A 24,267-nucleotide genomic window follows, 5' to 3' on the forward strand; every position below is an offset into this window, starting at 1 on the left:
ACACTTGGCAAGATCCTGGGCTCTCTGCACTGAGGCGATGCCCACTGTCCACTATAAGCTATCTGGCGCTCCTAGCTCCCAACCACACCAATCCCCATTATCCTCTGCTGTGCGCACACACACCACAGGCTGAGCTCCTATTTAATTAATACCGAGCGCCATTTGGCCTGAGAATGGATGTCCACATGCAGCACTGGCAAATAAAAGTAGAACTTCTGTGGCATGTAAGGTTCTAAGATCTGGCTTGCAGTTACCTCTCATCCTTACCCAATACTTAACATACACACACATTTTAGACACTGCAACAGTCTTGAGTTGCTTTCATCTCTGCCCCCAAGTTGTGTCTGGTTCCCATAACCCTATTCCTCCATGAAGTCTTCCCTGATGTGCCCCATCCCCTCCCCCGTAGAGCAGGAGTCCTTGATCTTTTTCAGAATAACATGTGGCCTCTATTCATAATGGATGGAAATGCTAGATTTCAGCTGTAGGTTAGTGGAAATATAAGATGCATTTTTTCCATCCAGGTTCTCTGGTTAAGTAGTCCTCCTGCCTCAAATGTCCTTTAGAGAAGAGGACCTGCTGGAGTGGCAGAGGGGATGAGTTTCCACACTCTCCTCTTGTATCAATTATTTGCGTGCTTACCTTTCTCCCAATCCTAAGCAATGGGAGAATGGGCCTCTGTTACATGCACGTCTTGTATTGTGTCCCTTGTGCCTTGTTCGTAGCAGAGACGTAACCACTTGCCGATCTCTTTAGGGAGGCCCCTCAGAGACGGGCCTAGGGTGCTTGGGGAATGGAAGGATAGCTAGCGCCCTGGGCCAAGAGCAGACAGGAATGATGGAAAACCAAGAGCATGGCTTTTCATAGGAACTTTTATTCTAAAAAATAATAAACAAAAAAATACCCAAGCCAAACCAGAGAGAGCCCCTCCTTCAGCTGTATTCCGACAGCTATTGCTTCTTGAGTGTCCTAGACTCGAGTGAAAACAAGGATTTCTGAACAAATCAGTCTCTCGGGAGCTCCTTTCATCCAACCAGACTCCTTCTGGAAGGTTCTCTCTTGGCGTCCGGTCAGCCCATGGCTCCATTCATCCTCACGGGGACAGAGACTCCAGGAGGAATTTCCTGGTGAAATCTACTATTGCTAGAGGAGTTTGCTTTACTGAAGCAAATGCACATCAAGTCTAAGGAGACAAAGTCTCTTCAGCCCAGATTCACGTGAACTTTACTTCAGCCTCACATGCTAGGGGGCTGCGGGGTGGGGACCCCAGGGGTAGCCTGGCGAGGAAGCGTGTACATAGCACCTAGAAACTGGTCTGCAATTCTCCCAGCCTCCCTCAGCCCACTCAGTAGGGCGCCATGGACAGTTGCTGGGTAGTTACGGATAGTATGTTCACCTGCAAAGAACAGTCGAGGGATAGGCTGACAAAGAGAAGAGAGAGAGAAAAAAAAGTCAGTTGGCTCCCAGTCACTCCAGGCTAACTGCAGTCGGCTCCGGGTTCCAAGTGATGTTCCTGCAGCCTCCCCAGACCTGGCGAGGCTGTGGCGCCCCTGGGTGGCCCTCCCATCCCGTCTGGTCCCTGGGCTTACACCAGGTCAGAGCTGGGCCAGGCTCCCCACATGCAGGGCCAGCACTGCTCCCATGGTGACAGAATCCTGGAGACAGGGGAGGGACCTCAGAGGGTGTCTTGTTTGATGCATCCCTGAGCAGTGAGTGACCTGTTCTCTAACACTCTCCAAAGCTGTATTTCTCCATGAGTCTGAAGACCTCTAGGGACAGTCCCCTCCTTCTAAAGAGTTCTGAGGGTTAGGAAGTTTAAGGAAACCTGTCTCTGCCCACTGGGTGGCTTGAGAACAAGGAGCCTTGTCCATGAGAGCTCTTCAGAAACGTGAAAACATATCGTGTGACCTCCTGCCCAACACCCCTGTGCTAACTGCCCTCCTTCCTAGAGCACCTGCCTAGCCTGATAAGGAGCTTTCCTCACACCCACGGGGCCAACAAGTCCTGCACCATCATCATGTCAGAGATGAGGAAGCCCACCTGTGCTCACGCTTCTCTTGTGCCTGGCTGACCCCACCCGACAAACCCCTAGCCCCCTGGGCAGAGGGGGCACCGCATTCTAGGCTTCAGTGTGCTTAGCACACTTGGTCTATCTGCTACATGACCACAGCCCTATCCACACACACAACTCCTCTTCCTCCCCCTCCTCCACAGACTACTCCAATATTGCCCAGCTGCCAGGGGCCCGGAGCTGCCCCGCCCCCTCCACCCCCCAAATGAGGAAAGCTGAGGCCTGTTGAGGTTAAGCGACCTGCCCACTGTCACAGGGGGCAGAAGAATCCGAGCTGGGCCTTTGTGATGAAGGTCAGTGCTCTTTTCATTAGTGGAGGGTGGGGGGTCCTCACCTGGGGGGCACCTGGAATAGCAGGTCCTGGAGTGATCGGCTGAGCCATCAGGTCATAGTCATTGCCGGACGACCCAGCTGCTACATAGGAGTAGGAGCCCCGGGCCCAGGGGTCAGCACGCCATCGTGACACCACTGTCTCTTTAGGCTAGGGAGGAAAAGAGACTCTTTTTAATTAAAAAGAGTCGGTCAATTCCAAGAATTCCACACAGGACTGAGGAGGAACCGCGCCAAATTCAAAGCAATCCCGGGGGTGACTGGACAGGGTCCAGTCAGAGCCTATTTGAGCCCAGGGAGTGAGGGCACCACTGCACAGCGCTGTACAGGATGAATCCAGACTTCCTTCTGACATTTCTATGGGAATTAAAAGCCATCTGCAGGCCCTGATTCGGCCTTGCTGCGTGATGCTGAGGAGCGGTGCTGCAGGGCGGACAGAATGCTGGCCTTGGGAGAGCCGCTCATCCTGGCCACGTGACTCCCAGCCAGTCACCTAATATCTCAAGGCTCCAGGCAACTTTCTGGAGCCCTGAACTGCAGAGAGGGTGTAGATATCCACTGACGGGGGCTTCCTTGCTGGAAGTCCCATCTAAAGCCATCCTGGGTCTGGTCCCACGTGAAGCCGACCCATACCCATCCAGCTTTCCAAAAGGATCAGTGACGTGGAATCCCCTGATGTCCCTTTGGAGGCGCTCTCTTTTCTAACTTCCCTGCAAGAAAAGGGGGCTGAAGGGACTGGCCAGGGACGCAAGCTCTGTCTGCAGGGAAAGGCGTGTGGTGCTCACCAGCCCCAACCACGGCTCTTCTTGGCGATTCTTTCCTAACCAATCGTGAGAAGCCCTGGCTGCTGTGGGGGGCAGGGCAGGCTCCTTACCTGAGGCACGGCGCTGCTTCCAAAGATGCCTTTGGAGGATTGGCCAGACAGCGGCCAACCGATCACATCAGCGCTGATGTTCTCCATGATCCCAGCGGCTTCTCCTGCCACAAGGGCCAAAAGAATTGGCGCTGAGGAGGAGAGAAAAGAGCGTTCAGGTTGGAGTTATTTTCCCATCCTTGGCCCCGTCCTTCCCCTCTTGTCAGAGAAGGGGCCCGCTATTTAGAGGGCAACGAGCCCAGAGCAGGACTCCCAAGGCAGGGAGAGGATGGAGGCCAGCCTGGACAGAGGTGATGAGGAGGAACAAGGCCGCAGTAGCTGACTTGAAACATCCGATAGCTTGTCCTGAGGTCAATGCAAGCAAAGCAGGCATGCGGCCGAGAGCCAGCGGGCTGCCCCGAAGCCCTCCTCCGAGCTCTGGGGAAGGGCGAGTCCCATTCACGTGGCTCCCGAAGGACCACGCTATGAGCCAAACTCACCCCTGCCCCCAAAGGAAACGCGCTGCACAATGTGGGTCATCAGGGCTCCGGCGTCACGTACAGTAAAGCAGTCTGAGATGATGCTTCTGAGCCGTCTGAATCATGTTTAAACCTATCCTACGTTCTGCGATAAAACGTCAACTCTTGTGATGCCACAGCTTCCCTAAAGACACTGTCTACATCCTGCTCCTTTCTCGTCTCATGACGCAACACACTCTGCTTACGGTTCCTTCCTACCAACATCTCTGCTGGTCCCTCAGGGAGAAATCTTTCCTAGTGAAGGTTCATGTCTGGCCAAGAGTTCCGTTTTCAGGAAGCACTATGGCTGGGCGCCACCCCAAGGCTGTGGATCAGGTATTCACATAGGCCACGTAAGGGGAGAGCACAAAGAGTCTGGGTATGAAAACCAAAATATCTTGGTTCTTTCACTACTAACTGTGGCCTTAGATAAGTCAGTGATGTGTTTTGTGACTTAGTACCACTATCTTTAAAGTGGAATGGGTGGCGATATGGGGGATGATAATGAAAATACAATGTTTCATATTTCTATTGTGCTCCCTAGTTTACAGCTGTCCTTACAACTCCATGTCTGTGTACACATACATATATGCATGTACATATGCATGTCTATGTATATGTATGTATGTATACACACACACAGAGTGTGTGTGTGGGGAGTACAGTCATCTTTATTCTCATTTCAAAGATGAGGACACTGAAGGAATCTGCTCGTAGTCTCATGGTTAATAAACGGACAGGCCCTGAGTCAGAGGCTGAGTCTAGGTCCAAGCCTGCAGTTACTAGCTTTTCCTAGAGTCTATTTTCATGGGGATCAGGCCTGGTCTCTGATAGGTCTCTGATTCCCTCTGCCGGCACATGCTCAAGCTTTTCTCAAGGGGCCAGTCACAAATAAGGAGATGTTCCCTTTCTATATTATGATGAAAAGCAGTCATGGACTTGTCGGTCAATTGTCAGTAAGTAAATATTTCTCAAAGTGCATATGACGTGGCAGGCACTGTGCTAAGTCCTGGGGATACAAAAAGAGCCAAAAGATACTCCCTGCCCTCAAGGAGTTCATAATCTAATGGGGCAGACCAGTGGCAAAGAACTCTATACAGAGCCAGCTACACATGGGATAAACAGGAGGTAATTAATAGAGGGAAGGAGAAGCTTGAAGTCAAAGGGAGGTGGTGCACTCTAGGTGGGGGGACAGCCAGGAGGCCGGTGCCACTGGATCTAAGGGTACATAGAAAGGTGTAAGAAGGCAGGAATGGGAAGATGGGCCCAGGTTAGAAGGGCTGTGAGAGTCAAACAGAGGTTTTTGCATTTGTTCCTGGAGGCAACGAGGGAATGAGTGGGGTTTACTGAGTAGGGGGGGGGTGACATGCCCGCATTTTAGGAATATCATTTTGGCGGCCGAATGGAGGAAGGACTGGATGAAGCAGAAGTCCAGGTGGGCAGGGCTGAGGGGCTGGGGGCAACGTCAGGGGAGAGAAGGGGGCGTATTCCAGACGCTGCAAAGGCAGAATGGACAGGCCTTAGCAACAGTGTGGCTATGGAGGCTAGTGAGGGATCCAGGATGCCTCCTAGGCTGAGAGCCTGAGGGACTGGAGGGGCAGGAACAGGGAAAGCAGGAGAGGTACCAAGTACTGTTTCAGACACGCTGGATTTGAGACGTGTGCTGAACATCTATTCGGAGAGGTGTGAAAGGGAGCTGGAGACTGTGGGTCAGCAGAGAGCGGGACGGGCAGATCATGAGGATAGTCGGCACCGAGAGGATAATTCAATCCCTGGAAGCTGATGAGATCCCCAAGGGACAAAAGAAGAGGGCCCAGGACAGAGCCCAGAGGGACACCCATGGGGAGAGAGAAGGGATCCAGGAGGATCCAGCAGAGGAGACAGAGAAGGAGCAGTTGGAGGGGGGGGGAGGAGGCCCAGGAGAAAGCAGGGTGTTCTGAGAAGCTAGAGAGGAGCGTGTGTGTGAAGCTGCAGAAAGTCCGAGGAGACAGGATTTGGCCACGTGGGAGGGGGCAGCTTGGTGGAAAGCCCACTGCTGGGTGCTAAGGAGGGAGTGAAAGGAGAGGAAGCAGAGGTCCCTCCTGCAGGTTCCCATTTGGAGGAGTCTAGCCACAAAGGCAGGAGAGATAGAGGACAAGCTGGTGAGGATGGAAGGGTGCATCCAAGCATGGGGGAGACCTTTAGAATAATCTGGTCCCCGCCCTTTTCATTTAGAGGTGAAGAAATGTAGCTTTTCAAGAGATCAAACTGGCCCAAGACCAGATGGTATGGGGCAGCCTCTGGCAGATGAAGGTGATTAAAGTAAAACACCAAGTCTGAATGTCAACCAGTGGGCAATGAGGGCAGAAACGTTTCTCTTCTAACAAGTGACCTTGCTGGAATGACAAATAAAGTGAGCCAGGATGGCCAAGCATGAGTGGGAGCCTCTGATTTCATTTCAAAAGCAAGCAGTGAGATGGCTGATTAGGGAGTGGGACCAAGCTAGGCCTGAAGCCCACCCAATGTGACTACTCCCTGACTTCTCTGAGACCCAGCCTGCTAGTTCTCAGCATCAGTCACTGGGAAGTGGAGAAAGGGACTGGCCTGGGAGAGAAGCAAACCCATTCAAACCAAATCCTCCTGAACAAAGAGAACGGGTTTTTTTGGATGAGGTGCAGAGTAGAACGAGCGTGGGTGAGAAGCCCGGTGCATTCTCAAGTCTCCAGATACTTCTCTAGCACTGGAGAAGCTGGTGGAGTTGGGGGAATGAAGCCTGAAATTGGACGGTGAATGGAGTCAATGAGCCAGCCTTCCTCCCTGTGCCTTTTTTTCCCTCAGTAACACTTACACTACTGACCTCAAGGACCTGTAGAATGAATGGCTCTGTAAACCCTCAAAGCAGCAGGTAAATGTGAAGTATCAGATATCATCAAGGAGAGCAGAACACTTCAGCACTTTGAAGGCACGGGGGGTTTTCTATACTTTTTCGGGCAACCGGAATTACCGGTCATTTATTTAGGGGGAAAAAGCCAGTTTGCTTCCATTAAACTACAGGTTAATGAAGTGCAACAAAGCAGCAGCCTCTCTTCTGAAGAGTTCATACTCAAGTGCAGACTGCCCGCCTCGCGCACGTTATTTTCTGGAATGGTCTCAATATTCTTCTCAATGCTTATCTACAGGGCCCCAGAGGGTAGAACTAGAGGTAGGCAAGCAGGAAAAGCAGCAGGCAGGCAGATTCTGGCTCTCTGTAAGGAAAACCAGAGCTGCCTAGAAGCAGAGTGCACCACCCGTCTATATAAAAATCTGTAAGGATGTGAGGGTAAGGGGGGCAGCCGAGTGGGCACCTTCTAAAGGAGGGGAGCAAAGCTTAATTCAGTCAGAATAAAACATCACAGGTCAAAGGTCATGCTAAAACCATGCCTCCTATTGCATCAGGGAATCTAGTTTAATAAGTGTAATTGTTTGTGACCATCCTGTACGAAAACATTGCTTTAAAGAATAAGATGTGAACGACGTTACCTTTGTAGAGGTTCCAGAAAAGGAAAAGTTCTCCCCTGCTGGCAGTGGTGCTGCCAACATGACCAAACAAATTGACACTTGGGTCCCAGAACACACGGTCAAAACACAAAACCACCTAAAATGACACGAGAAGAGAAGACCAGGGTGAGTCACTCAAGAGCAGCAGGGCTCATCAGAAGCGCTTCCAGAGCCGACCACACTGTTCTTCCTAACATTTGGCTACCCCCGCTATATCTGGAGGAAGCACAGTGTTCTCCACCCAAAGGAGTTCCCCATGGTATTCACTGCAAGGCCAATCCCCCAAAGGCTGCACCCCACAATCGTGTCCTGGCAATGCAGAACTCTGGGCATGGTGCAAAGTGCCTTGGATTTGGAATCACAAGCCTTGGGTTCAAATCGTGGCTCCAAGAGTCATCATTTATGTGACCAGGGACAGCTACCACCTATCTGTGAAATGGGGATGCTCTAACACGCCTGACCTCTCCACAGGGTTACTGTGAGGAAGACATTCTGTACAACCTTAAAATAAGTACAACAGTGATTAGGGTCTAACACTGCCTGTCTGCATGTGTCTTATGCTCCAAGAGAGCACAGAAAGAAGACAATGCTTTAATTGTCTTCTCCGGCGACGAGCACAGCGCTCTGCGCTCGAGCAGCCAAGCTGCATGTGAATGGGGATCAGGGGGAATCAGTCTTGCGCCCTGCGCGGGAGAGTTACCTTGTTCAGGTTACCAAAGCCCATTCTCTGCACCGCTGACGTTTTCCACTCAGGAAGAGGCGGCACAAATTGAACAGCTGGGGGCTGTTGCTTCAATACACCCAAAGGAAGAGTACAGAGGACGGCGTCACATTTATAAATAAAGGTCTGGCTGGTGGAGCGCGTGTTCACAGCTATCACTTCACAGCCTGAAAGGGTTTAAAAAGACATAGAGCCGCCGGCCCTGCCCGCCCCTGTTAACCTAAAGCACCAAATGCTCTCGACATGGGTTGGACTCCTTCTGTTCTGGATATAGAAACGACAAGGGGTACAAATTAAGTGTAAGGGAAGAGTCCGAGATCAGTGTTTGCAGACTTCTGTGAAGACGTTGTGTGCTAAAAATTCTTTAATTGAATAGGCACCAAGCTGGTATAGTGGACTGAGCTCAGGGCCTGGAGTCAGGAAGACCCAGGTTCAAATTCTGCCTCAGATACTCATTAGCAGTGTGACCCTGAGCAAGTCACTTAATCACTGTCTGCCTCAGTTTCCCTCAACAATATAGTACCTGCCCTCCCAGGGTTGTCATGAGGATAAAGTGCTTAGCTCAGATGCTGGCATTTAGCTGGCCCTTAATAAATAATGAGGATAATGTTTTCTATGTGCCAAGCACTGTGCTCAGTGTTTTTTCCCGCATCACCCCTCTCTAATGGTGCCGTAAGCAATGGCTAACTGCCCAATCAGGTAACAAATATATTTTTTCCGGTGACAATAAGCATGTTTTAGAGCATTATATATTTGTCTCTGCAGTGATTAAACCCTCAAGAACATATGCACAATGATCTCAGTGTTTGCACAGCAATCGCAACAACACCCACTAAAATATGTGTTCTTGCAGTTTTTCAACCGTCATCAAACTGTTCCAAACTGTTACTTCTTTTAATTCTTATAGAATGTTCCACATAAAACATCTGTAATTATTTTATGTCTTTATTAATTTTTTATTTATAATTATAATATTTTTGGAGCCTTCCTGGGCAAAAGTTATCATTATAATTATTTTGCAAGCATTTAATGAATAAATTAAAAAAATATTGCAAGCAGCATGTTAGATCTACCCTAGGGATTCACAACACATTTTTTGTTTGTTTGTTCCTGAAAGGGGTTTGTGGAACAAAATATGTTGGAATCACTGGACTAGGTTATTACCTAAAGTTAGTACCCATACATGCAGGCCTTACCAATTGTTGAAACTAAATACTGAAGAATCAGTTTATATATGAACACTTTTAATGTTGGCAAGGTCAGAGTATATAATAATATGCAAAAAACCAACCACCCCAACCCAGCCCAATGACTACAAGAGATCTGTGCATGGTGCCTAGGTGTGTTCAGCTGCCTGGGGCTGTTCTTTTAAAGGCCATCTCCCACTAATTCTGGGATTGCATGTAGTGGTCTCAGCATTTCTTTTTTTTAATTCCTGTGGGGCAAGTGAGGGTTAAGTGACTTGCCCAGGGTCATACAGCTAGTAAGGGTCAAGTGTTTGAGGCAGGATTTGAACTCAAGTACTCAGGTCCTCCTGAATCTAGGGCTGGTGCCTTATCTACTGCACCACCTAGCTGCCCCACCTTCAGCAATTCTTAAAAACAAATAGGAGAGGGGCTAGCTAGGGGGATACGGTGTATAGAGTACTGGCCCTGGAGTCAGGAGGACCTGAGTTCAAATCCGACCTCAAAGACTTACTAGCTGTGTGACAAATCACTTAACCCCAATTAGCTAAATTTAAAAACAAAAAACAAAAAAAAAGGAGAGTTGGGGGTAGTTAAAGGTTTTTTATGGCTGCCAACTACAACATGTCATCTGTTCTACCCAATCTTCCACTTCTGAAGGAAGAGGGACAACAGGCTGTCGCCATCTCTTGAAAGTGTGCTGAGGCTGGTATTGTCCCAAGTTATCTAAACAGGCCCAGACTTAGCACGTGAAATGAAAGGCCCAAATGTCCACATTCCAGGGTACATTGAGTGGAGACAATGTCCCTGTACCGTGTCACAGACTACCTACCACAGACGGGCTTCTGTCTGTTACGGCTATACCAGATGGCTCTTAATGGTGCCTTAAGCAGTAATCATTGGGGTCTGCTTTCAGCGTAACAAGAGAAATGGGCTCCAGGACCTTGGGAGAGCCCTCACTCTACAACATTTTAAAGGAGGGGAGCAAAGCTCCCTTACTCTGTGGCAGACACTGCACAGTGACACAAGTGCTGCTCCCAGGGAGGCTTCTGTTCCCACGGGCAAACAACCACCCATCTATAAGAATACACAGTGTAAGGTCTAAAGAATGCTATAGGAGGGTGGGCACCAGCAGCTGGGATCAGGAAATGGATCCAGAAGAGCTTGTGCCGCTCCCTGAAGGAAAAGGGTGGGGTGGCTGGTGCAGAGGCATGATTCTGGAGAGTGGGGTGCTGTGTAGGAAGAGCTGAGAGAAGGCCAGTTTGGCTGGAGTAATGGTAAAAACACTGCAGAAGCAGGCGGGGGCCAGGCTGTGAAGACGGCGCTCCCCGAGATGGTGAAGGGGGACACTGGGGTGGCCTGAATGTGTAAATGTCAGGGAGAGCAACCAGCGGGCTTTGGAGAGGAAGTGGGTGTAACCTAAAGGGGTGGTCGTTAGCAAGAAGGGGTCGGTGTGAGAGATGTTGGGGAAGTAAAAATGGCAAGATCTGGGGAACAGCCTGGATATGTGGACATGGAAGAGCAGGGCACGGGCAGAGATGGTGCACCCTCAATAGAATCAGGGAGGTTAGGAAAGGAGGACAAAAAAGACTGACTTCTCTTTTAGCAATAGTTTAGCTGTCTCCTGCTCAGCCAAGCTGAAATGTTTAATAGATCAACTAGTGAAACGGGAGTAAAACTCAAGGGCGAGGGGCAGCTAGGTGACACAGATGGATAAAACACTCAGGAGGACCTGAGTTCAAATCCGTCCTTAGCCACTTGACACTTACTAGCTGTGTGACCCTGGGTAAGTCACCTAACCCTCACTGCCCCACAAAAACAATAACAAAAACCCTCAAGGGTGAGGAATGGGGCTGCTCTACACACACAGATGATCATCAAGCTGATGGAAGCAGCTGAGGTCATCAAGAGGATAAAAGCTAGAAGAGGAGAGGTGGCAGGAATGGACGATGAGCCAGCTGAGGAGCTGGAAGGAGAGTGGTCAGATGGGTAAGGGAAGAACTAAGAAAGAGGATCAGTAGAGGTCACAGAAAAAAGAGTGCTTGTTGGGGAGGTGTATGCCACGGGGGAAAAAAAGCTATCAGCTGGTGGTCAGAAGTCTCAGATGACCTCTGAAAAGAAGTAGCTGCAGCCAATGATCCCAAAGATGTGGCCCCCTTAAGCCTTCCCCCCTAGTAAGACCCATCAGATCGTGCACTGTGATGGCGTCAACTTCAAATACCCAAACTCCCTCTATCCCACTGATTGAAGCAGAGGCCTTGGCGCCTGGACACAGGAGATGGGAACATTTTCTCTGTTCAGCAACAACTATTAAAGGAGGAAACTCCTCCTGCTCTGATTGAAGGTGACTTACCAGAAGCCGTGTAGCGCACCTGTCGAACCGCTTGTATTCAATTTAATGTCCAGCCCTTCAGCCAGGGCCACTGGTACACAGGAGTAGCCATTCCTCACGGTCAAGTGACTGCCAGTTAAACTCAAAATCATCATCCTACAGCCAAGGGGAGAAGTGATATTGTTTCCTCTTCTAGCAGAGAACAGCCCCTTGTGCCATGTCCTGCAATTCCAAAGTAACTTGAAATCTAGTTGTTATCTCTAGTGGGAGAATGTGCCGGTGGTCACTGAAACAGCAATGATGCTATTGGCAGGACTGAAGAACAACAGAGCACCTTAATTGGCCCCAGCAGACAGAGCCGACTGAAGTATTGAGGTATCTGCCCCCCATCAGCTAGTGACCAGTACACAGATGTTATTGGGATATGGCTTCTGAGCCTCCCCTTACCAAAGATGGTGCTCTCCTGCACACCATCCTTATGTGTGGTAGGGAGTTATTATGGTCCAGAGAACCTATAATATTATATCACCTACACTTTGGTTCTTTTTGGCTTTGGTGAGTCAGGTGAGCCTCTTGTCCAAATAACAAGTTGACTAAACTGGTCCAAATCAGTTCCATTCCCAAAGCACACTGTACTCCCCAAACAATCGTGGTAGATGGCTGGAAAGACAGCCTAAAAGTCACTTCTTTGCCCTTGGCTGATACACACAGCAGATGTTCAAATATTTGGGTTTACAGAATTAGAAGAATTAAGGGTTACCAGCTGGCTTTGGTCTTTAATTGACTGTCTTGGTCTCTTCATAGTTTACTAGGGGGCCAAACTAAGAGAACACAATGAAATGCTTCTTACAAGATGCTCAATGTTTCTGAGTGTTGGGAGAATGGACTCCCTTTCTTTAAGCAAATTCACTGATGGATTCTTAGCAAGTCTTACAAGTATCATTTATCTAAATTAACTGACCCTTCAGATAACCGAGGGCCTCCTATAATGTAATCTAAAGGCTGAGAACCTTTAGGTGTGATGCCCAATAATAGCAAATCAAAACCTCTGTTTACAAGGGAAACTGACTATGGGACAAAATTGGAAGAAAACCCAATTTCCCTAGAACATCAGGGAAGAGCCCACGTGTAAGGGTGCAGAGGAGCTGGGGCCACAAGATGTGGATGCAAGGGAGTCCTTTCTGCTTGTCTGGTTAAACAATTACAGTCCTGCCCGTTTTCCTAGAAACCTTTTATAGACAATATATAATACAGGTGATAAAGGAATTACCTGGTCCCAATGTTTAAGGGAGAGGGGTAGAGAGAGGTGTAGCATTGGCAAATTCCAGATTTGCAAAATGCCAATCAAGGATCTGCTGTCTCTTCGAAGATAAATATACATCACTGCAAAATAAGAGACAGAAAGGCAACTGTTTGAGCAATTCTTAGGGTAATTGACTATCTTCATACTTGGAACTAAACCTTCAGCAGACTTGTCCTATTGTTTGCAGCTCACCCTATGAGAAAGCAAGCATCAAAAGAGATGGAGGTACATCTCTGCATCTATCTCGGGCCAATTTCTTATCAGCGACATGTTCCTCTCACACGGTTATCTTTCTCCCTAGAATCTGCTGTTTTGTATGGCGCCACCTCCAACATTAACTAACTGTGGGATAATTAATCTAAGAGCCTGGTGACTCAGTAGATAGAACCCTGGGCCTGGAACCAGGAAGACCTGACACTAATTAGCTGGGGGACCCTGGGTGAGTCCTAACTTATGTCTGCCTCAAATGTTGAATGGGGATTATAACAACACCTACTGCGTAGGGTTGTTGTGAAGATAAAATGAAATATTTGTAAAGCGCTTAGTAACCTTAAAGTGCTAGATAAATGCTGTTGTTCTTAATTTTTCTAAGTCTTGAGGGGCAGCTAGGTGGTGCAGTGGATAAAGCACTGGCCCTGGATTCAAGAGGACCTGAGTTCAAATCCGGCCTTAGACACTTGACACTGACTAGCTGTGTGGACCCTGGGCAAGTCACATAACCCTCACGGCCCCATGCAAAAAAACAACAAAAACAACAACAACAAAAAGACAAAAAATTTTTTTTTCTAAGCTTTAATCTCCCCATATATAAAATGAACATATTATTGTATCACCTAATTCACCAGGGGTATTATGAGAGGGTATACTATTATAGACCTTAGTATATAAACTATGAATTAGTGTTTATTTTCTTTTATAGATGCACACTTCAAACGGAAACGTATGTAATGAATGTCATTCTGGGAACTGAATAAGCCCTACATTTAGAGACACGACACCTTTTTTAGCTTCTATTTCATAACAAAATGAAAGCTCCTTATTCTATCATGTCCTTTATTTATCTATCTATTTATTTATTTTTATTGGTGAGGCAATTGGGGTTAAGTGACTTGCCCAGGGTCACACAGCTAGTAAGCGTTAAGTGTCTGAGGCCAGATTTGAACTCAGGTACTCCTGACTCCAGGGCCGATGCTCTATCACACTGAGCCACCTAGCTGCCCCATATCATGTCCTTTAAATCTACTCAAGAGAGAAAACAAGTCAAAGCCACAGGTGCAAGGAGTTTATATGCGCCCCAATAAACAAAACTGAGCACTGGGTCTCGGAGTCAGAAGGCTTGGGCTGACCTTGGTGCAGCTGCCTACTTCACAGGCTGTGGGGCAAACATTCTGCAATGGTGTCTATATGAATGGGAGCTCTTACCTTGGGGGGTTGGCTTCCAGTTCTTGTAGCTTCTCTTCTAGTTTTACTTGTGTTTCTGCCAATCATCATATTCCTGGCCAAATCAAATGTAATCATAGTTTATCTCTGATTTGATTCTCCAGAGCTGGGTGCTGCCCTCCACTAATGCTGCGGACCAAACAATCCATCCCTGGGTAGCCAGTCACCCTTGTGGGGATGAGCCACTTGGCACTTAGCGACAACAGGCTGGTACTTGGGTAGGTCCTGCCAGTGATCAGCCAGTGCCTGGCACAGAAGAAGCTTAATGAATGCTTGTTGATTCTACTGGCACATCCTCTGAGAACTCAGGGTTTCTTGTGCCAAGGAAAGATTTTCACAAGAGCTGTGGTAAGATAATCCCTTAGGATCATGTACACAGAATCTAACCTAAGGGCTGGCTATAGCCTCGTTAAAGTCAGGAGGGTTTGTAAAAGCCTTTGGTTTAAGATACCGTATGCTGACTGCTACGATTAGGGGACGTCAATCTCAATGCTGTCCGTGCTCATGATCAACTTACAAAAGTTATTTGGTTGTTGGTAGAGAAAGTGCTGCCTTCCAATTTAGCAGACAGGGTGGGAACTCAACATTTAGAAGGTGAGACGCTACTACGGATAAAAAGATGAAAGGGCACGCAAGTCAGTCTGGGCAAGTCATTTCCCTGCTTTAGATCTCGTTTCGTCCTTGTAAGAAAGGTTTGTTTCCAGCTTGATAAGGCTGCTAAGTGGGAAGCAGGACTCAAGGTCAGGGAAGGGACAGAGTGAGCTCATGGGGGTGGGTGGGGGCCGAGGATGGCAGTAGCGCCCCACACCATGAACGCTGCCGAGCGCTCAGGGGTATGCTGTGTACCTTGCACAGTGCTGTGAGATCCCGGTGTTTGCTTTTCACGAGGAATTCCGCAGTAATGTCTCGAGGTGGCTTTACTTCAGATGCTTCTTTGTATTGCTGATGGAGCCTCTTTAATCTTCTCTTTCAAGTTCACCATCTATAAAACACAATTGTTCCAGGCTGAACTCTTCCATTCGGAGGTCACCCCATGGTAAAATCAGCAATTTTCCCAGGGCGGCAAGCGGCGACTGGCCAGCCGGTGATTGGGGATGTTAAGAGTGGGGCTCCTTTTATGGTTTGCATTAGGGGGCTACTGAGGTTCCTTCAAAACCTGAGTTTACATGACAGTCGCCAGAAAGAACCTTACCTTATTAAGAAGTTCTTTTAATTCTTCCTGAGTTTTTTACTATCTTCTTCCAGTGTTCAATCTGCTCATCTTTCACATGCTTCTCCTGTAACCTAAAGAGATGAAAAACTTAAGTACCCACAACAGTATCCAATTCAGCATGGGGCTCAATAAATTTTAACTTTGGGGGCAGCTAGGTGGTGCAGTGGATAAAGCACTGGCCCTGGATTCCAGAGGAACTGAGTTCAAATCTCACCTCAGACACTTGACACTAGCTGTGTGATCTTGGGCAAGTCACTTAACCCTTATTGCCCCACCCAAAATAAGTAAGTAAATAAATAAATAAAATAAATTTTAGCTCCCAATTTAATTAAGTGGCTACTATGTAAAGGGCATTATTCTACACACTTGGGAAGCACAAACAGGGCATGACGTCATATTCTCTCCCAGTGGTTGTGAAAGCCCCACCTATACAATTCATGCATGAACCATTCTCAAGATTTTATAAACCTAAAGGTTGGCAGGTGTGTTCCTATCTGTTGATATCAATCACTTTTTATGGGGAGTAAAAATACTCTGTGATCTCTTCTGTTCTGTTCTTTGCTTCTTTATTTAGAGAAAGGACACCAGAATGTATTCAAAACTGCCTCACTCTGGAATCCAGGTTCTTGACTTAAAGCCCAGCATTTTTTCCACTATAGTAAAACTGCAGGGGGCAGCTAGGTGGTGGAGTGGATAAGAGCACCGGCCTTTGGAGTCAGGAGGACCTGAGTTCAAATCCGATCTCAGGACACTTACCTAGTACTAGCTGTGTGACTCTGGGCTAGTCACTAAACCTCAAGTGGCCTCACCTAAAAACCAAAATACCAAAACAAACCCTGCTGCTTCCTGAATGTAAGAAAGAAATTTGATATATTTGAGGGCATTTCTTCAATTAATCTTTCTGATAAGGTAAGAAGTTGTGTTAATATTCTATTCAACTATTATCTCAATCATCTGAACCACAATGACTGTACCATTAGTCCCTAACAAATATTTATTAATGGGGGGCGGCTAGGTGGCACAATGGATAAAGCACTGGCCCTGGAGTCAGGAGTACCTGAGTTCAAATCTGATCTCAGACACTTGACACTTACTAGCTGTGTGACCGTGGGCAAGTCACTTAACCCCCATTGCCCCGCAAAAAAAACCAAACCAAAACAAAAAAACACGAGGGTCACAAATATTTATTAATGGCTTACTATTGAGAGAATTGTGGGAACTGTATGAACCAAACTGACTCCATCTTGTAAAAATGATTCCATTTTGAGACCTAAATTTAATTTTCCTGAAAGTTCTACCTGCTTGCTAGTTGTGGGAATTGAGCGACGTCCTATTTTACCTTCAGAAAAATGTATGTGCCTGCTCTCCCTGCTCCTAACTCCTGAAGCTCATTGATTCCCCTCCCAACTTGGAAAGTCCCTAATCTTTCCCCCAATTAGAATTCAGATTACCTAATCATGTATTCAGGTTTATATCCTATTGATTGTTTTCTTTTAGTGAATAAAAACATCTGTCCCCTCCTCCCCTACCCTACATTTGGGGATGCAGTGCCACACTGAGAAGGCCTGATCCTGATCTCTTATGCAACTGGCATTTGGTGCTTAATAAACTGACAGGCTTGGAAGCTTGAAACTTTGTTTCCTCTGTTATTTCTAATTAACATCTATCAGTTTTTGGCAAAGCTATCCAGGGTCAAGGAGCCTTGGGATGAGCTTTCAGAAACTGTGGAGGACTGCTCTCAGAGGTCGGACTCCCCTCCTCTATCCTCTATCTATTCTTCTGAGCTAAGGTATGCCCCCACATCACTGGGGCATACCTCAACCCTGCTGAGAAGAGATACTGCCTTTAAGGGAATGATGGGTTCTAGCAATAGTAAGATACCCAAGGATTCCCCTTTGCAAAAATTTCTTTTGGCATGAGACCAGGTGAAGAGTGCACTGGTAAAATGATACCCACTTGTGAAAATTCTTTTGATCTGGAAACAGGTGTAGCTTCCCAAACAGGAATGAAGCGGGTAACTAAAAGATAGAGCTCTCAAATTATGCTGAAATATATAAAAATCTAAAAGGGTCCCAAGAGCCTGAAGAAAGGATTTTCTTTTCTTGTTTTTTCTTCTTCTTTTTTTGAGGGGCAATGAGGGTTAAGTGACTTGCCCAGGGTCACACAGCTAGTGTCAAGTGTCTGAGGCCTGATTTGAACTCAGGTCCTCTAGAATCCAGGGCTGGTGCTTCATCACTGCGCCACCTAGCTGCCCCCTGAAGGGATTTTCAATGACTGTTGGAACACTGTATGCACTTTTTCTGTCTTACCGTTTTGTCTATGGTTTTATGTCTTTGTAAAATGTTCAGCAAAATCTTTGTCTTGTGTTGTGTTTAGCATTGTACCATGAAAGATTTCTAAGGAAAAAAATTCAGCCAGCTAGAAAGACTGCTAAAGCTTTAGGCAAAGAGTTTAGAATGCTGGGGAAAAGTTTAAAAGTTTCATCTTTTCATACTTGAAACAAGTGATGCCCAGAAATCTGGGACTAACTCTCACTTTAGGCTTTCGGTGGAAGATCAGGTTAAAAAGAAAAAAATCAAAAACCTGGAAGACACTTTCTCTCTGTCATTTTAGCACTGGCCAAGTGGATAAGATACAGAGATAAGGACAGATAATCAAAGAAAAGAAAATTTTTTCCCTGGTTTGTAGAAATTTGAGGCATTATAAATGAATTAGAGATTCTAAATTACAGTAATTGCTCAAAAACATCTTAGTAGACAGATTTTGAAGGTTTGGAGATAAAGAAGATTAGAGGGGCAGCTAGGTGGCGCAGTGGATAGAGCACTGGCCCTGGAGTCAGGAGTACCTGAGTTCAAATTCGGCCTCAGACACTTAACACTTACTAGCTATGTGACCTTGGGCAAGTCACTTAACCCCAATTGCCTCACTAAAAAAAAAAAAGAAGAAGAAGATTAGAGATTAATTATTAAGGAGTTTGGAGATGAATCATTTTAAGACAACAGAGGAGAACTCCTGAGACTTTGGGTAATTCCAGGAACTCATTCCCTTCTCTTTGTCCTGATAAGGCACTTAGCAGAAGCCTAACATATGCTGAAATATTTTAGTGAGTTTTGGGGTACCATTCCAAAAAATCTGTTTTAAGGAAAAGTAAAAATTAAATTCTGTAAAAGTTTTAGGAGTAAATAGCACTTAGATTACTGCCCCCCCCCCCCGCAACTTTAGAGCTATTGTTTTTGTGTAGTGAAGGGAGGCAGTTTGAAAGTGATCCCAGAGTGGAAAGGGGGGGGGGGAGAGAAGATATGTGGTTTGCATTTTAAATTTTATCTGAAACTCAGCTATCTCGTGTTAATCCTTTCTTGACCATAAAAAGATAAAAAACTTGTTTAAATCGGTGAGCAACTTAAAAATGAGTAAAATGTAATTAAGGAATAGAAAGACTGTTTTAAACTGAAAAGGGGCCCATGAGGAGGGACCCCCCTATAGCATCCCCACCATTGCCTGGGTCTAGACCCTGTTCTGGATAATGGGGCTAGACATTCACAATGATGGGGTGGGAGGTGGAAGTGGTGGGGGGTGGGAGATGACCAGAAACTAGGAATGTGTTTTGAGAAGTCAGAAATAGAACTTTCAAAGCTTTATGTAACAGAATTCTTTAGGTAAACCAGAAGCAAGGTCATCAAAGAAAAATAAAGGAAACCATGCATTTTATAAGCTCCTAGGAACCCCAAAAGCAGTATTGCAATTAATCAGGGTCATGTAAAATTTTGTGCTAAATTGCAAAGAAATTCTATGGAATAAAAATTAGTTATTTATATAGTTTGGGATATGATTAGGAATACAGTGCTTTGCTTCTGAAAGACCATTCTTGGGGTACATTTCCCAGTCTTTAGAATCTCATGGGCTCTAAAGCATGGGGATGGGAATGTGAGGCTGCCACTTGGACTATCTTTAACTTGGGTTACAACTGAAAAGCTTTGGGGAAAGAGTGGGGAAAGGTTATGAACACAAAAGGAAATGATATGGCCTTCTGAATGATATTTGAAAGAAAATAAATTAAAAGTTCATGGAAAGGTGAAAGTGCTCCTGTAAACCTTTGAAAATGAGCTAAATGTTAATTCTGGGTTCTAAGATTTAAAGTACAGATGCTTAATAGTCCTGGAAAGCTGAGATTTTGATTTTGTGGTTGTAAATCTAGATTTGACTAGAGATTTGTTTCATGTCTTAAATACACAATTTTGTATGTCATTATTGTGTTTCTAAATTGTCTTATACTGTGAAATTTAAGAAATCTTGTCAGAAATATTAAGACAAATATTTTCTCTTTTAATCTGCATGCTGTTAGATTATGAATTGCTACATGTTGTAAAATCTAAAGTTCTAAAGTTTGAGAACCTAGAACCAAGAAAATAGGACCCCTCTCTCATTCCTTGTCAAAAGGAGAGAATTTACAAGTCATTTGAAAAATGTTAGCTATTACTTATACAAATTTTGAATATTTATATTCATGTGTTATATTTATATATTATTTATAGTAATTTCTATAAAATTATTAAAGATATAACTTCAGGGGCAGCTGGGTGGCGCAGCGGATAGCGCACCAGCCCTGGAGTCAGGAGGACCTGAGTTCAAATCTGGCCTCAGACACTTAACCCCAATTGCCTCACCAACCCCCCCCCCCAAAAAAAACCCCAAAAAACAAAAACAAAGATATAACTTCAACTAGCAGGTTATGAATTAACTATCAGGAATTCACTCTATGTCTGAAACCCCAAAATGTGGTTAGTTTTAATTCATAAGTAAAGGATAAATGAAATTGAAGAGGCAAAACCCCTGGGGACCATAACACTGTTTTGAGCTTTGATCACAGGACGGTTGTCTGAATTGACACAAAGCCAATAGTAGAAAATGGTTATCTGCCTAAGAAGTGCCACAGGTGGATGTCTGTCTTTAGGAAAAGTTGGGATGAACTTGGTATGGCCTAAGGTAAGAAGAGCCTCTTGACTCAGTTTCCCCATTCTCCTATTTCCTTTCTCAATAGGAAATTTCTCCACCTACTTAAACCTGAGCCTCACTTTTTTTTTTTTAATAATTTTTTTTTTTGCAGGCAATGGGGGTTAAGTGACTTGCCCAGGGTCACACAGCTAGTAAGTGTCAAGTGTCTGAGTCTGGATTTGAACTCGGGTCCTCCTGAATCCAGGGCTGGTGCTTTATCCACTGCACCACCTAGCTGCCCCAAGGCAGGTACCTTTCCTTCCTACCCTCCATCCCTACTCAGCTCCCTTTTATATCAGTATCTTCTCCTAATGGAGTGTGATCTCCTTGAGGGAAGGGATCATCTTTTCCCCCCTTGTATTTGCATCCCTGGTGCTCAGCACAGTGCCTGGCACGCAGTCAACAAGCACTCATGAGATACCTATTGCCTCAAAACTTCTACGAGGGAGGTGGTACAAGTAGTATTTTGTCCTCACTTCATGGAGGAAGAAGCTGAGGCTAAGAAAGTAACTGATGTGCCCAAGATCACACAGCTAAGTGTAAGAAGCAGGATTCCAAGCCAGGCCTTTTGGCAAGCTGCCCACTCTTTACCCAGTATCCCACCCTATTCCTCTAGGGTACTTACTGTATGACGACCTCCAGGGCTTGGCCAAGTGACACAGGCTTATTATTGAGGACATTGAAGTCCAGCTGATGACTGAGGTAGGATGTGGCTTCCAACAGTCGATTAAACTCTTGTTCTACCATTTCATCTTTTTCTTTTGGAACCTGAAAATCCAAAGAATAATGGGGTTAGTTCTTCTAATGGAGAAGCCATGAATAAACACCAAACCGTCCATAAAACATCACAAAGTTAGGAAAGGTTAAATGCATAATCTGGAAGGGGTAAATCTGGTTCAAGTTTGCTTTCTTATATCATTCCATTAAATCAGATGATGAAAATGTTCTGTCTCTGACATCCCCCTTCCAGAGATGGGACTCCACCCACACGTGCTAACGGGACTGGTACATGAAGCAAGACTTGCACTGGAGCTGGCATGCACCGGGCTGAGCTGGCATGCAGAACACACACAGGGAAAGCCCCAGAAAGCAAAGGATGTAAAACCAAGGTTTGGGAATGTTTCAAAACATCAGGTTCTTGCAAAGAAAAAAAAAATGGTAGGGCATGTGGAGAAAAGCTCCCAGAATTCTGGAAGCCCCAGCCTGTCTCCCCACAGGATTTCAGCTGAGATGAGGATGATGAAGAGGGTGAGAGGTGGCTGTCGACTGTGGAAGAACAATGGTCTTGGAGTCAGGACACTTGGGTCTCAGTCCCCACCCAGCTCCTCGCCTGGGGGCAAGTCACAATGGGGACACCTCATTTGTACTGCCCAGTTCACAAGGCTGTGAGAAAAGCGCCTGTAAGTGTGAGCTGTGATCTGAGACATACTGGCATCTTCCTTGTTCTTTTCCTCTGTGACACCAAGAAATGTGCACTGGAGCTAATGGGTCCCAAGGGCTTCAAGAGGACACAAGAAAACTGATGACTAAGAAACTCAGAGGGAACGGTCCTGGCTGGTGTGGAGGCAGAAGGGAGGCCCTACTTCTAACCCTTCCCCCACCCATATCCCCCCTTACTGATGCCACCAGTCGCATGGCAGTCATAGGACTGCTGCTTGTCCTTAGGCTGAGTTGATAGCAGCTGTAGCCATGATACTTAGTAAATGACAGCATGCCTAGAACTGGCATTTCAGCCTATACCACCTGAACCACCTCCTACTGTAAATGGGCAATCACTAGAGTTCAATGTTTGGAATTCTCCTTTGCTGCCAACTTGGTTGGTGTTTTAGGATAGGTGCAGTCTTCATTCTTAGGTACAAAGACTAACATGAGCTTCCGCAGTTATTGGAAAGGATGTGCGAATGTGAACAGTATACATAGTCAGCTTTAATCAGTCAAGAACCACAAAATGGGGGTCACTGATGCTCCCTCGTTCAGCAACAACATCTTCATTCTTCTTTTAAAATCTTTTTAATCTTCTCAACTGACCTGGCTGTTTCAGAAAAATGGGATTTGCTCCCTTGCCAATTCACTAAGCAATTCTAGATCACTTTTTATGGAGCCATAAAGAAAATTCTAAGAGAAACAATGAGCACCACGAGGAAAGAGAAAGCAAGAATTCTCTATCTGGACGCCTAAGGCCCTGACAACTAAGCAGCAGGCTTAGAGAGCTGGCGGAGCTGCATCGAGTCCTGGAAACACATGGCGCCCTCGGGGCAGCAGCACTGCTCCTAAAGGCCCCTCCAGGACACCCCACTGAGATTTGGGGGGAAGAGGGAATTCCTTTCAAGATGGAGTCGGAACAGATACTCTCTAATTCCTCTCTGGGATTCTATGTTTGAAGGTCTTTTACAGCTCTAAAGTGCACATTTTAAAGCCAATTCCAGCTCAGATGCCATGATCTGTTTGCTATGATTCTGTCATTTGCACACTACAGTTTGGTGGACTTAATACCATGATCTACTCCCTTGACCTAGAATCATGGAAAGAAGAGGTGCTTTTTGTCATTCTCCTACTGGTTTTTAGTATGAGAAATACTGGAATCAAGAATTGTCTAAAAAGGCATTTTCACCAGAAATTTGAATCAGATGGTTTTTGACTTCAGTTGTCCATGTCCTATTCCACTGTCATGGTGCAAGTAAGTGCAGCACAGCCTCCTAACAACACTCAAAGAACTTCCTGCCTCCGTTCCTACAGGGATCTTGCAAAGTGCCACATGCTAAACTTGTGAATCCTTTTCAAGGAGAAGTCTCCATCGACAGAATGTTGTTCACCAAGGTGCCTCAATGGAATCACTCTGCATCATGGAAAAACTAACATTTCAGGACCTTGCATCAAGAATTGTACAGTTTCCAAAGACCAAGTGGTACCTGAGTAGTCATGTTTCCATGGCTTGTTACTGTTTCCTCTTAAAGGAGGAAAGCTCATTGTTGCTGGGAAGATGAAATCCTTTTCAAAAGGATGATGCAGTGACAGAAACAGAAGGGCTACATCCTCAAATGCCTCAAAAATGAGGCATTTTCAGTACAAAGGTATGCAAACGGTAGCGATTAAAGCTCTTCCAGTACAGACTGGATGAATGTTGCTTCAGACAAGCTTTAATCTTTGCAGCTGGGGTGGCAGTCACATGGGACAAGTGATACTGAAAAAGTCTTGCAGCACTTGGGATCAATAACTGGGCTCTAGGGTTTGTGGTTGAGAAATATTTAAAGGGACACTGTCAAGGTTAGTGGGACCAAATTTACCCTCTTTTTTTTTTCTCCCCTTCAAGTGATTGCTAAGTTTGTGTAATTCATTATCTTTCTCCTTATGTCTTCCCCACCATCAAAAAAAAGTTGACGCTTACATGCGCTCAATAACAAAAACTCAAATAGTACTAGCCCAACACTCAGGAGCAGCCCTACAACAACAAACCAGCGTGAATGTGGGATGAGGAGGAACTCTGGGAGGGAAACAGATTGAATTTCAAGCTTCTAATGGGTTATTATAAACAGTGAGGAAAATGATTTGAAAAAAGTTATGAAAAAATACCTTGACAGTGTCCTTTTAACCATTGCAGCAGAGAGAGAAATAAACTGTAAATAACAGCCCAACAGCCACGTCAAGTTTAGTTTTGTACATCAGCAGTAAAATTAACAAGTTTAAAAAACACACAGCATGACAGAAGCAGTCTGTGAGCCGCAAAAGCTGTGACAACCACCAGGGAAATAAGGCACATTATACATATACCAAAAAGAAAAAGAATTAGAGAAGGG

General features: G+C 45.9%; 1 protein-coding gene across 1 annotated transcript in view; it reads right to left on the reverse strand.

Moving 5' to 3' along the window:
• Window positions 1-854: 854 nt before the first annotated feature.
• The window catches only part of KDM1A (lysine demethylase 1A), a 79,876-nt gene continuing 56,463 nt past the window's right edge, over window positions 855-24,267 (reverse strand). Inside the window, 17 exon segments of the mRNA XM_043995073.1 lie at window positions 855-1,421; window positions 2,406-2,552; window positions 3,276-3,406; window positions 7,271-7,385; window positions 7,989-8,176; window positions 11,547-11,577; window positions 11,579-11,662; window positions 11,664-11,681; window positions 12,796-12,819; window positions 12,821-12,908; window positions 14,251-14,314; window positions 14,317-14,323; window positions 15,115-15,219; window positions 15,221-15,250; window positions 15,461-15,496; window positions 15,498-15,552; window positions 21,099-21,241. Coding sequence (XP_043851008.1) covers window positions 1,236-1,421; window positions 2,406-2,552; window positions 3,276-3,406; window positions 7,271-7,385; window positions 7,989-8,176; window positions 11,547-11,577; window positions 11,579-11,662; window positions 11,664-11,681; window positions 12,796-12,819; window positions 12,821-12,908; window positions 14,251-14,314; window positions 14,317-14,323; window positions 15,115-15,219; window positions 15,221-15,250; window positions 15,461-15,496; window positions 15,498-15,552; window positions 21,099-21,241 — 1,452 coding nt within the window. The 3' untranslated portion in view covers window positions 855-1,235.

Source organism: Dromiciops gliroides, chromosome 3 (genome assembly GCF_019393635.1).
Source record: "Dromiciops gliroides isolate mDroGli1 chromosome 3, mDroGli1.pri, whole genome shotgun sequence".
Lineage (NCBI taxonomy): Eukaryota > Metazoa > Chordata > Mammalia > Microbiotheria > Microbiotheriidae > Dromiciops > Dromiciops gliroides.